This window comes from Typopeltis vanoorti, chromosome 20, assembly GCF_054136105.1.
Source record: "Typopeltis vanoorti isolate ZY-2024b chromosome 20, IOZ_Tvanoo_1.0, whole genome shotgun sequence".
Classification (NCBI taxonomy): Eukaryota; Metazoa; Arthropoda; class Arachnida; order Uropygi; family Thelyphonidae; genus Typopeltis; species Typopeltis vanoorti.
Genome location: NC_143568.1, coordinates 100,969,138 through 100,983,288, shown reverse-complemented (window position 1 = coordinate 100,983,288; position 14,151 = coordinate 100,969,138). Strand labels below are relative to the sequence as shown.

General features: G+C 35.2%; 1 protein-coding gene across 1 annotated transcript in view; it reads right to left on the bottom strand.

Moving 5' to 3' along the window:
• Positions 1-6,810, bottom strand: part of LOC150095717 (SOSS complex subunit C homolog) — a 58,818-nt gene extending 52,008 nt beyond the window's left edge. Inside the window, exon 1 of the mRNA XM_090410607.1 lies at positions 6,664-6,810. Coding sequence (XP_090266733.1) covers positions 6,664-6,694 — 31 coding nt within the window. The 5' untranslated portion in view covers positions 6,695-6,810. The remainder of the gene's footprint in view (positions 1-6,663) is intronic.
• Between the last annotated feature and the right edge of the window lie 7,341 nt (positions 6,811-14,151).

Sequence of the window (14,151 nt, the reverse complement as noted above, 5' to 3'; positions counted from 1 at the left end):
AAGTGGTTACAGGGTTGACACTGGGGAGTTCTTTCGCTTGGTTGAACAGCAGGAAGGAGTGATGACAAGAGGCCATCCCTGGAAGTTACGAAAGGAAACTGTGATCAAGAGGGTAAGGAGTGGTTTCTTTGCGTGGAGGATGGTTGAACCGTGGAATGCATTGCCTGATGGAGTGGTGGGAGCGAGAACGGTCAATGAGTTTAAAGAGTGGTATGACAGACTTTGTGTTTCTTAGGGGGGGGGGACCTCCCCTTGATGAGTCTTGACAGACTTTATGTTCTTAGGAACATAAAGTCTGTCAAGACTCCCACGATGAGTCTTTTGACTCCATGGAGGCCTGAATAATAATAATAATAATAATTTTGGGATAGGTTTAAATGGTTATATACAACTGCTTGCAGATGAAAAAAAAAAACTGGGGAGAGTGATGAAAAATCAAGTAGATGTTGTGGTCTTACAGGAGGACTTGAATAGATTATATGAGTGGGCAACAGTATGGAAATGTCAATTCAAGTCCCTTGCAAAGTGTAAGGTTCTGAAATTTGGTAGGCAACAATTGGATGCAAAGTATACGCTTGGTGAGGAAATTTTTGGATGCAGTTGTTTTTCCAACAGCAACTAATGGATGTGTGACTTGGAACCTAAAGAAGTCAGATAAGAAAAGGATAGCTGCTTTTGAGATGTAGTTACAGAAGGCTGTTGAGAATATCATATACTGAAAGGTGTACGGGTGTTAGAAAAGATCAGCAGAACTTTAACACTTTGAGTCCTAGACCTACTGGGACTTAAAGAACCCTGTGTCCTGACCATTTTTAGCTCTATTTAAAAAATTGCTGTGCAGTATTTCTATGGAATATCCAAATAATTATTTTTTTTGTGTTTTAGTTAGCATCTCTGACAATTAATTGGAACAAAAATTTTAGTTATACATGTGGTATGGGCTCCAGAAATGGGGGTTGCAAGAAATCAAGGTTTTTGAAAAAAATAAAAAGTTCATTTTTTATTAGTTTCTATTTATATTTACTTCTTTAATGCTCAAAATTCAACAAATTCAGTCAAAATATTGCTTAGATGTTACATAAATAATGGCAATTATAAATAAAATTTGTGTGTTGTTATTATGATGAAAATATCATTTTACATAAGGGTGTACATCACTGTAATTATCCACTATTGGCCACACTGTCTGCCCAATCATCTAATTCAGATCCTTTGTTATTGAGTATTTCCTCGAGCATTTATTCTAATTCGTATTCACTCAAGAACCGTTTTCCACCCCTATAAAAGTCAACCATCTTCATGGATAATGAAGCTGAAGGTTCAAATTAAACTACAGTACAGTCTGATAACAAATTTCAAGCATATATTATTATTTTCAGAATTTTTAATTTAGTGATGTAAATATACATCGATAGGACTGAAAGTGTTAAGGCTCCTTAAGGATACTGACAGAAGAAAGTTAAAATATTTTGGACATGTTGAAAGGATGGAAGTCCTCCTTCTATCCTCAGAACAGTAATAGAAGGTAAAGTTCCTGGAAAGAGATGAAGGGGTATACCATCAATGAGATGGATGGATGGAGTGACTGATCTTCAGAGAGTTGAAGCCTCCAGAAAAGCATACAACAGGACTACATGATGAGGCCTGGTGGCACTTTACCAAACATCGGAGTGACCATACAGCATCTGGATGCCCAGTGAACATATGATGATGGAAATTTTGGAGGAAGTTGAAGAGATGAGAGACCTTGGAGTGGTGGACAAGGATCTATAGTTCAGATCACATTGCATAAGTTGTGAAGTCATCACATTAGACTATGGCAATGATGTAGAGGACCTTAACGTGCAGAAATAAAGAGGTTCTGGTTCCATTGTATAAGGACTTGATCAGGCCTCATATGGATTAATGTGCAGAGATTTGGTCCCCTGGTTTTCATGGTGATTTGGATAATATTTGGGTTGAAACACACATCTTCTAGATTATATAACTCTCAGCCACTAAGTAGCTTTATGACTTTTCACAAGTGAGATTATTATTTAAAAACATACAGACAAAAAATACTTTTGGTGGTGGTAATAGACAGTAGATGCCATTGTATGTTGATAATAATAGTAGTTGGAAGAGTGCATGGAGGAAATGATGAGTTGTGTTCAGTGGAGTAGAGTGTCCTCCTGCAATGAGTCCTTGGAGGTATCACATAATAGTAATAATAAAATTACACACACACACATATCCAGTGCCTATGGACAATCTTTTATTAAGTGAAGTTCTAGAGAAGGAAATATCAGAAGAGCTTGTCCTAACTATTTTCATTAAGCACCTATAATTCTTAATTTTGGGGAAAAATGATGGCAAAGAATCATGCCTTTAAGATAATAGCATGTTAAATTTGGAATAGTTTATGTGCCTATTAGTAAAGTAATAATGGCTTAACTTCTGATATTGTTAACTCCTGATGTCTTTAACAAAAAATTGGAGTGTAATAGTATTAAAATTAAATTTGTTTTCAGATCTCTAATAATAAAGAAATACATGTACAGTTAAGCAAAGAACATAGTGGATAACTTTCAGCATCACTGGATATTCCTGAAAGTCATCTGTTCATAACTGAATATGAGTTGTCTCCTAAATACTGTACTCTCATATCAATTAATACCACTTTCTTGCGTTTTCTTACAAATCTCTATTGTTTTTCTGAATATTTCAGTTTTCTGTATATTTTAGTCATCAGAATATGACTTTCAGGACTGAGGAATTTTGGTTATTTAATGAATACTGATGTCTGCTTAAAGACAAAGTTATTTATAAATATATATATATATATATGTAGAAAGTATTTTTACCTTGGGTATAAATATGTTAAAGATACCAAGTAATTTTAAACCTGGTTTTACTCCATTTCCCAAGTAAGCAAAGAGACTAAAAGTCAAGTTTGCGCCTGCAATTGATGCAAGTCTAACTGATCCCACAGGTAGTGCAGGACCAGGGCAACTCGTGGCAAAGGTGGAACATATATAAATGTAGAAATCTTGGTATTTCTAATTCTAGCCTAGCTCCCACTGACGAGACCTCAATAAAGGTCGAAACCGGTCTGGTTAGTGGCCCCTTGCCTTTAATACAAAACATCATACATCCCCTTCTTGGAGATGTGTTTTGGCATTAAGGGTAAATATTAAGATTAGTGATCGGAGCTTGTTCCACCTTTGCCACGAGTTGCCCTGGTCCTGCACTACCTGTGGGATCAGTTAGACTTGCATCAATTGCAGGCGCAAACTTGACTTTTAGTCTCTTTGCTTACTTGGGAAATGGAGTAAAACCAGGTTTAAAATTACTTGGTATCTTTAACATATTTATACCCAAGGTAAAAATACTTTCTACATTTATATATCTCCTCCAGAGATTCTTATTTAATAATAAGGTTAAAACACCTTATGGTAACTTGTTTTGGCGAAATACTTACAAGCTCTGTACTACTAAATCTTGGTATTTCTAATTCTAGCCTAGCTCCCACTGACGAGACCTCAATAAAGGTCGAAACCGGTCTGGGTAGTGGCCCCTTGCCTTTAATACAAAACATCATACATCCCCTTCTTGGAGATGTGTTTTGGCATTAAGGGTAAATATTAAGATTAGTGATCGGAGCTTGTTCCACCTTTGCCACGAGTTGCCCTGGTCCTGCACTACCTGTGGGATCAGTTAGACTTGCATCAATTGCAGGCGCAAACTTGACTTTTAGTCTGTTTGCTTACTTGGGAAATGGAGTAAAACCAGGTTTAAAATTACTTGGTATCTTTAACATATATATATATATATATATATATATACAAGAGTTATTATCATTACTCAGTGTTTCCAGTTCACTATAACAGCTATATGTCTTTGGGTTTTCTGTGTTGGTCTTTGTACAAGAAACTAAGTTACTGGTTTCTGTTATACACATACTATCAGGCAATCAAGCACTTATCAACACAAGAAGAACATGCAATTTTAGCACATTCAGGATGTACAGCTTAGCAAGAGATCACTCTGTACTGGCTAAGTTTTATATTGTATATGGTCAAATTTTACACATGCTGGTTCCATGTAGTGATGGTTACAATACCTGTTTGTTACCTATGGACAATTCAACAAGCATACATCACTGTTATGAGAACACATGGCTTTTAGCATAGCAAATCTATGTAGCATCAGGATTAAATTATAAGCCACAGATTTTCATGTATTTGGAGTTGCACTGTTCAGCTCCTTGTACCAGAGGCTGCAGTGCTGAGCTGAATGCATATTTCTACCAAAGCCAACATGTACGCATCAGAACAATCAAACTATAGTAGCTAACTGAATTTAGAATTAGCCTATACTGCTATGAAAAATAGGAAATGGTGGGTACTGACCACTGCAGATAAGTAGTAGACCTGATACAAAATGTTTGAGCTTCCTACATGGGGAAACCTTTTGGAATTTGTAACCAGCCACAATTATCAGTTAGGTAAAATATATCTGATAAGAAAAAGCCAGAAAAATACACACATATGCATATATATATATATATATGCACCAGTTTGGTTCCTGGATTGCTTGGAAATGATAAATGGTGGAGAGAATCTAGAGGAAGTTATCAAAATGGTCCCAATTCTATGGAATGCTTCTTATAAGGATAGACTAATGGTTTGTGGATTACTAAGTTTTGTTGACAGACAGAATAGAGGACATGTGATAGAAACATATAAAATTATTAGAGATTTTATAAAACATGCAAAAGAAATTTTTCAATACATGACAATATGAGAAGGTACAACAAATTATCCCTGGAAGTTGTGTAAGAGAATGTTCCAGCTTTTTTGCTTGTATGAGTGGAAATGCTCTGAAAAAAGTGAAAACTAGAACTGCAAATATCATTTAATAAAATGCAGAATAGAATGCAGTTGAGATTCATGCTCTCCTTTCAGGGGATATTCTCCTTACATAGTCAATTTAACATAAGATTTAATCCAGATTTAATATTACTATTATTACACAGGTATCTCATTAGAGTCAGAAGACCCATCATGGGATATCCATTATTCACACAATACCTATTGCACCTCTCCTTAAACTCATTCACTGATGAAGCACTCACAACCATATCTGGCAACCCATTCACCACCCTACAAGCAAAAAATCTAGTCCTATTACCATTGCTAACCACACTCTTACACAGTTTCCATGGGTGACTCCTTGTTTTCTCTCCCTTCCTGCTATCTACTGAAAAAAAAAGTCTTCAGTGTCAATCCTATAAAATCCTTTTAATAATTTATATGCCTTTATCACATCTCCTCTTTTCTGCCTGACTTTCAATCCATTCTCATAGAGAGCATTGCGTAGACCTTTCAAGTTGTCACTCACCTGTGGATCCTCTGCACCACTTCATTCCTATGGAAAGCAAGTATCTGTCTGCAGCAGATATATTCTCTATCTAATGTGCCATTTTGGCTGTCTTCACAAAATGCCCTCTCAATTTCAACTGTGTCCACAATCACTCCCCCCCCCCCCCCAAGTCCATGGCCTCCTCAATTTCCTGTAGTTCAATTCTATCAGTATAGTACACAGCTTGTTATTTTTTTCTTCTCAAAAGGTATACTGCCTTACACTTGGCCACATTAAACTAGTGTCCATTTATTTTGCCCATACTGCTAGTCTATTGCAGTGGAAGATGAATTTCATCATTCATTTTAAGACTACAATCCCACTTATTTCAGGCCTGAAAAAAAAAATTCCATGTTTGGTCTCCAGAGCAGGGTATCCAGACAATGTAAAAATAAATATATAAAATTTACAAAAAATAGGGGAAACAATCCTTGGCCTACCCACAGTAAAGTGTACAACAGGTTTAGTAATAACCTTCTGTCAGCGGTAACCACATAAAAAAATATTTCAATCATCCTGTAGGATCTTCACACCTCTCCTATAAAATCAATCATTCTGCATTTTTATAAGGCCTCGATAAGACTGCACCTGGATTATTGTGTGCAGATTTGGTCTCCCAGGTTCCAAGGAGATAAAGAAGCCGTTGAAAGGATGTAAAGAAAGGTTACAAAAATTATGGGATTTAGATTATGAGAACAGATTGTATGTGGATTACAGACTGGTTAACAGCAGGGATGGGTGATGTGATAGAGGTCTATAAACTTCTGAATGGGTGTTATAGGATATTGTCTGATGAAATTTTTCGTTGTATGGAAGATGGGGAGAGAATACGGGGAAGTTAAGTTTGTTTGCAGTCAAGAAAGGGGTAAGAGCTAGGTTTTTTCTCTCAAAGAGCAATGATGGAGTAGCACAGTTTGCCTTTAGGGTTAGTGAGTGCATCTAATGTGAACGAATTTAAGGGCAGGTATGACAGCTGGTTTGGGTGATGTAGGGTCTCCTTCGATGAGTCCTTCATTCCCTGGAGGTCTCAGATAATGATAAATAATAATCTCTACAAAACCTTCGTTTACCATTGCACTTCCCAGTTTTGCCTAATCAGCAAACAACTACTTATTTCCTGTGTCACTGATATACAAAATAAACACCAGAGGACCAAGTACCGAGCCCTCTGGTACACTACTGGTTACCAGCCTTTTTCTGGACTCAACTCCTCGAATTGAGTTAATATTTTGTTACTAAATCCATAAAAATGAAAACTACCTTGTAATGCGCTAGGTGGTTGGAAAGCCATATTAAGTTCTACTCAACAGGTAGTCATAAAATATTATAATTTCTTTTTTCCTATTTCATTACTACAACTAAATTTCCAGTCCCTCTCTCGCTCAGTTAAACGAAATCGCATGTTGTATTTCTTAACGAAGAATACAGCGCCTCCATATATACGTAGATTCTAATTGTCAAAAAATAATAATTGTTTTAAAATTTACGATTAACAGCATATTTTGCCAAAAAGTTTCAGAAAAATAAATAAGAAAAATTACGATACAAAGCAAGCATGATATTATATGTTACAGAGATTACAGCAAAATTACAATATACAGCAAGCATGATATATGTTACAGAGATTACAGCAAAATTACAATATACAGCAAGCATGATATATGTTACAGAGATTACAGCAAAGTTACAATATACCGAAGAATGTAGTACAGTTTATTCAGTTAGTTCAGCGAATTGTTTTAAATTGCGCATTGTATCAATATATAACAGCATCATAACAAATCCAAAGGTTATTGAAACTTACGGTGTAATGAAATTATACTAGGCTGTTGCAAATAGTGTCTATCCACGCCACTTGCTTCTGAAAATGCTTTTGGTTCACATCTGGTCTGCGAAGACACAATATTTGAACCCTGTTCAGACAGGATTAAGTTAGTCTTCCATGAGAATACAGAATTATGCTCCATCAAAACAACTAAAACAACTTGAAAACACAAATTCTATAGCTAAAAGTTTGCATGTGCCAGTAATCCTGTCAAAATTACGTCTAGTGTTAAAGAAATATTCAAATCCCTCGCATAGGAGAAATATGGAGAAGTTTCAGGAAGGCTTGGGATTAATTCGAATTATGGACGAGACAATCGAAACCATTATGTCTCTTATTGCCATAGGTTCTCGAAGTAGCTTGTGAGTTTGTAAGTAATTTCTGAGTTTCCGAAGGAGGGGGGACGCTGCCAATTTTGTACAAAACTAGTTAACCAATCTTCAAAAGCTCTTATAACAGGACTAATATCCTATTTCTCCATACCCAATACTCTTCAACTTAGGTTTATATGGTGCATTGATTCCCCAACTACATATGGAGGAGAGGAAAATGCAACATCTCCTGTACGTAGAAACAGATTATAGTGTTCAAACATATTCTGTGACAAATTCCATTAGTTTCATCTTTGTTTCTATCATACAATATGAGAACTTCCCGGATTTTTAATCCATTATTGTATTTCCGTCATTTCATAAGATCGGCGATATCATGAGTTAGACCAATGATGAAAATGGCAAACAAGATGCGGGGTCAAGTGAATAAATTTTGCAACACGATTATAGCGTTCTTTATATTCTGTGTGAGCAACCTTGCTCCAAACCTACCCAGTTGATCGATAATTTCTTCTTTATCTCTGTATCAATGGACCAACTATCCAGATGAGTAGATCATTTGGGTAGTTGGTCCATTGCTTTTATTTTATTTCTGTACAGTCGGTATTAACTATCATTACTGCACTTTCAGTCTTTACCTATAGTATATTGGTTTGTAAGGGTCGTTCATAATCAGCAACTATCAGGCTTTCTCTCTCTCTCTCTCTTGGTTGTGACCTGTTCAAGCAACTGGAAAGTCAACTGTCTCTTCTGTTAACGTTTTATCGATCTCTAAAATATTTACACATATATACAATAAAGATGGATGGGTTTACACTTGAATGGATTTGGTGTATGGAGGCTTGAAAAAGTGCTGATGAATGAAGTGGAAGTGGATGTACAGACTCAGGGAAACTAGATTTATAAAGGGGGGGGGGTAGATTTGCAGACTTTAGGGAGGCAGTTGAGTGTATGAATGAGTATAATATGCCGGAGGGAGTACGAAGGACAACAAATCAAAATGGGATAGTTAGTATAAGGCATCAAAGTAGGGATGGGACTAATCAAAATCAAAATTATGAATCTGTTCAGGTCCATGTTCAAATAGCTGACGTAATTGATTGATATTGGAAAATTTTACAGGACACCAAGTTGCTGGATCATTATAATTTAAATGTGATAAATCAAATCCTTTTATGATTGGATCTGTAGAACAACCAGCTTCAGAATCAACAATACTCATATAATCTGTAGATTTCCCCTTCGATGTTTTAATCTAATTTTTGGTATCGGTAGAATTCTCCTCCAATTCTTTAATCGAAACTACGGACGAATTATCCAACGAATAATCTTGAAGATTTTCTTCTTGTAGGCGATTACGATCTTCTCGGCAAAGATATTTTAACAATGCACCTTCTTGTTTTTTCAATCTTTCTTCCTTTTCCGCTTTACGTTTGCTATTGAAAACCCGATTTCTTTTTATCCATTTTCAAAATCCAGTAACCGAAATATTTCAAATAAAAATAAACTTAATTATAAAAAATATGGACTTTAAACTATTCAGTAATTCACAAATAAATTTTTATACATTTATTTAACGAAGTATTTTTCAATTATATATACCTTATAAGGTATATATATATAATTTATAAGTTATAACTATATAACTTATCTATCATACATTTATAATCTAATAATTCAGCAATATCATTTTCTATGAACATAATCGACAAATTTCTCAAATGCATCTGACTTAACGAATTCTGTAAATATTTTTAACGCGTTTAAGTACAGAGAATGAGCGTTCACCGCTAGCATTACAAACAGACAGTGTCCAGGCCGCATTTATGCTTTTGAAGGCCCGAGGCGAGGCGCAACATCATTATGAGACTTCAAACATAAGCACTTTTTTTTTAGTTTATTGAAAATAAAAGTCAACATTTCCATAATAACTAATTTTAATAACACAATATAACATCAGTATACATATATTTGCATTTAAAAAAAAAAATCAGTTCAAATTTAAATTTAAAAAAAATCAATAACTAAATTTTTTTTTCTGGCTTTGGTTTTAGCAGATATATCTATAATATCATCATAATTAATCGAGTCCATTATATCTGATTCAATGCATAATAACGACAAGTCACTTGTTTTATTTTGGTGCAAGTTGCTTCTTAAATAATTTTTTATTCATTCAACGCTGAAAATGATAATAGTTGCTACAAAAATTCTGAATACCGAAAAAATATTAAAAGGTATGGTAATAATTTAGTATAAGGATAAAAGTTATTTTAAAAAAAAATTTAATGCAATCAAATTAATCTTGCTAATCGAGGTAAAAATAGAAACTTCATCAACTGTAAAGTTCAGATATTCTCACTAAAAATAAAAATTGCAGCAAACATCAGTATATTTCTGGAATTACAACATGGACCTAAATATAAATATAAAACGTTTCAGTTTGCAGTAACATGCACAGTATGCCTCCTATATATATATATATATATACATGTATATATATATATATATATATAGAACTGAATTAATCCTATATATATATATATATATATATATATATATATATATATATATATATATATATATATATATATATATATATATATATATAGGATTAATTCAGTTCCAACTTTATCACACAATTATTAATATTTATTCAACTCCAGATTTGATTTTTTTTAAGTTGAAGTAATAAGCATAATAATTCCAGCTTTAGTTAAAACGTAGAGGCAATCAATAGTAACGATAACTGGCTACGCTCGCTAACATCCACTTTTTTACTCGACATTTTACCCTAAAATAACTAGAATCTTGATGCACAAAAAATGAACCGAAAAATCAATTTCATTTATAAATAATAATAAACTTGAAAATCAAATGCTCTGTTGTGTGATATAGAAACTGCTCTTACCCACTAATTAATACAAATAGCAGCAGCACACAAAAAAAACCTCTTGTTGTCTCAGAAACGTGTTTGAAAATGATCGCAAGTTCAATACTCAGCGATCTATTCTTTCCTAACAGGATTCTGGGAAATCACAGGGTGAATATTCTTAAGAGCATTATGGATTAAACTGACCATATATTTAATCTCTGGATTAAACTGCTAAGTCAATGATTAGTCAACAAAGGCAAACATTTAGTAAGAGAAAATTTCCAGAGAAGGAGATTGGAATTTAGTAATATTGATAATTATTATAATTATTATTATTACAAAAACCTCCATGGAGTCAAAAACTCATCATGGGAGGTCCACTGTTATACACACAGTTTATCATACTGTGCTTTAAATATATTCACTGTCTCTGCACACACCACACTCTCGGGCAAAGCATTCCAATCACTCACGACTCTCCATGCAAAAAACCTGCCCCTTGCTCACACCCTCCTTATACAGTTTCCAGGAATGCCCTCTTGTTCTCCTGCTATCCTCATCCATTCTGTGCAAAACCTCCCCGACATTAATCTGGTAATAACCTCTTAACAGCTTATATGTCTCAATCATATCCCCCCCTCCTCCTTCTATCCACCAAATTTTGAAATTGCATTTTATCAATCTGTCTTCATACTCTACATTCCAGAGACCAGAAACCACCTTAGTCAATCGCCTCTGAACTTTTTCCAACGCAATTTCATCTTTTTGAAAACCAGGTGACCAAATCTGTGCACAGTAATCCATGTGTGGCCTGATCAAAGCCTTATACAAAGGAACCATAACATCCTTACTTCTACAAGTCAATATCCTCTGCATCATTCACATTATTCGCTGTGTTGTCTTCACTATTTTAGTAACATGTCCCCTAAATTTTAGGCCCTTGTCTACAATCACTACTAGATCTCTCATTTCCTCTACCTCTTCCAAGATATTTGCACCGATTGTGTACTTTACATCTCTGCTTCCCAAATTTCAAAACCTTACACTTTGAAACATTGAATTGACATCCCCACTTATTTACCCATTCAGCCAATGTATTCAAGTCCTCCTGCAAATCCACATATATCAGCATCCACACTACTCCTGATAGCTCTCCCCAACTTCGCATCATCTGCAAACAACTGCACATCACCATTCAGACCTCTTCAGATATCATTTACATACAAATTAAACAGCAATGGACCCAAAACAGACCCTTGAGCTACACCACTAGTAACTTTCCTCTTCTGGGATATCGCTCCTCCAAAGACAACTCGCTGATACCTATCAGACAGCCAATCTCCAATCCAGCGAACCAACCTACTGTTCATCCCCCATCCGTTCCAATTTATCAAACACCTTTGCAAAATCTTAATATAGCACTGTATATGCAACACCCTTATCCAAAGCATTTGTCACTTTATTATAAAAAAGTAAGCAGGTTGCTAAAGCATGATCTTCCTTTAGTAAATCCATGCTGGCCGCCAAAGAGTATTTTTCTGTTGTCTACCCAATTCTGAATCTTATTCCCAACTTCTCTAATACCTTGACCACAACTCCAGACACACAGACTGGTCTATAATTCAAAGCCTTACTCTTATCACCTCCCTTATGAATTGGAACAATTTTACCCTCTTTCCACTCTTTTGGAACTTGACCCAGTGAGAGACTCATGTTGAAAAGATATACAAAAGCTGCTGTTAACTCTCTGGCACATTCCCTCAAGACACGTGGTGAAATAGCATCAAGTCCCACAGCCTTATTTACATCAAGTCTATTCAATTCCTCATATACCTCCTGTTCACTTACTAACAGTTCCTTCTCCTCCTCCTCCTCTTTTCCCACTGCTTTCAAGTTCTGCATGATGCCACATTCACAAGAATGAAATACCTTTAGAAATTGGTCACTTACTATCTCAACTATATCCTCCGCAGCGGTTATCATTCCTCCGTTTTCACCAATCAATCCCATCCTACCATAATCATTCTTTCTTCTACTGGCGACATATCGAAAAAACTCCTTAGGATTTTTTTGGCTGCTTTAGCTAACCGCTGCTCATACTGCATTCTTGTTACCCTTATCAAGTTAGTCACCTTCCTCTCCTGCTCTTTGTACTTCTCATGCAACTGGTTGTTATAAATACTCATTTTATGTTTCTTCCATAATACCTTCTTCTTCCAGATTGCATACCTTATCTCTTGATTCATCCATTTTACATAAGAACAATAGTCCCGTAGTTCAGAAGCGAAAACCATCTGTGACAAAATTAAACTAGTTTATTTATGCTTAAGTTAAGGGATATTACATCCCATATCGTTTCTTAACCGAATAAGAAACTCAAAGAGTTTCATGCTGAATATAGTAGAAACTATATAAAGTTCGGCGATTCCAAACGTAAGCAAATACCTGTATACTGCAGCAACTGACCCTTAAGGTAGTGCAAGTTGAGGCAACTCATGTCTAAGGTGGAGCGAGCTTCGATCACTATTCTTGATATTTACCCATATATAGTTTCTACTATATTCGGCATGAAACGCTTTGAGTTTCTTATTCGGCTAAGAAACGATATGGGATGTAATATCCATTAACTTAAACATGTCATATGTCGCCGAATTGAAGCCTTTGGCTCTTCATATATCTAATATCTTATTAGGACACCTCTCGGCAATACTCATAGAAGGGTTGTAAGTTCTGTTCGCTACAAACTTGATATTATATTAACTAGGTCTACCTACTCGCTGATGAGACCCCAATGAGGGTGGAAACTGGTGCGGGGAGGATCTGGCTTTGAGAGGCTCCACTTGGAGGTAGGTTTTTGCCTGTCTCTGAGTGGGGCCACCGCTGAGATGAGATTATGGCTCTGATTGGTGGTGGAGTGAGCCTGCCACTGGGTAGAGCCAATGCTGAGAAGTTCTTCTCGGTGACGGGGTGAGCCCGTCATCGAGTGGAACAACGCTGAGTTGGGCGATCTTTCGGGATCGTCTTATTTTTAGAGCCCGCTTCACCTATATATATATATATATAAGGTTGAAACCGGTCTGGGTAGTGACCTCCTCTCATAATGTTGAACAGAAATACAGCTCCTAGGAGCTAAGTCACATTATGGATAAATATCAAGAATAGTGATCGGAGCTTGCTCCACCTTAGACATGAGTTGCCTCAGCTTGCACTACCTTAAGGATCAGTTGCTGCAATATCCAGGTATTTGCTTACGCTTGGAATCGCCGAACTTTATATAGTTTCTACTATATTCGGCATGAAACTCTTTGAGTTTCTTATTCGGCTAAGAAACGATATGGGATATAATATCCCTTAACTTAAATATGTCATATGTCGCCGAATTGAAGCCTTTGGTTGTGTTATTTAATTTAATTTTATTTAATTAAAAACACAAAAATACAACCAATTTATTAAATATATCTTTATAGAATTCATAATTAAAAGGACTATAATAATAATAATAATAATAATAATAATAATAATAATAATAATAATAATAATAATAATAATAATAATAATAATAATAATAATACATTTCTACAGATGTGGCTCATTTTGTTTTGGTATTATCAAGTTATTCTGAAGCATTATGAATTTTGCTATTTTATTATTATGCCGCTAATATTTCTTCAAATGCGGCACTTTTTACAACAAAATGGCTAAGTTATGTTGAATAT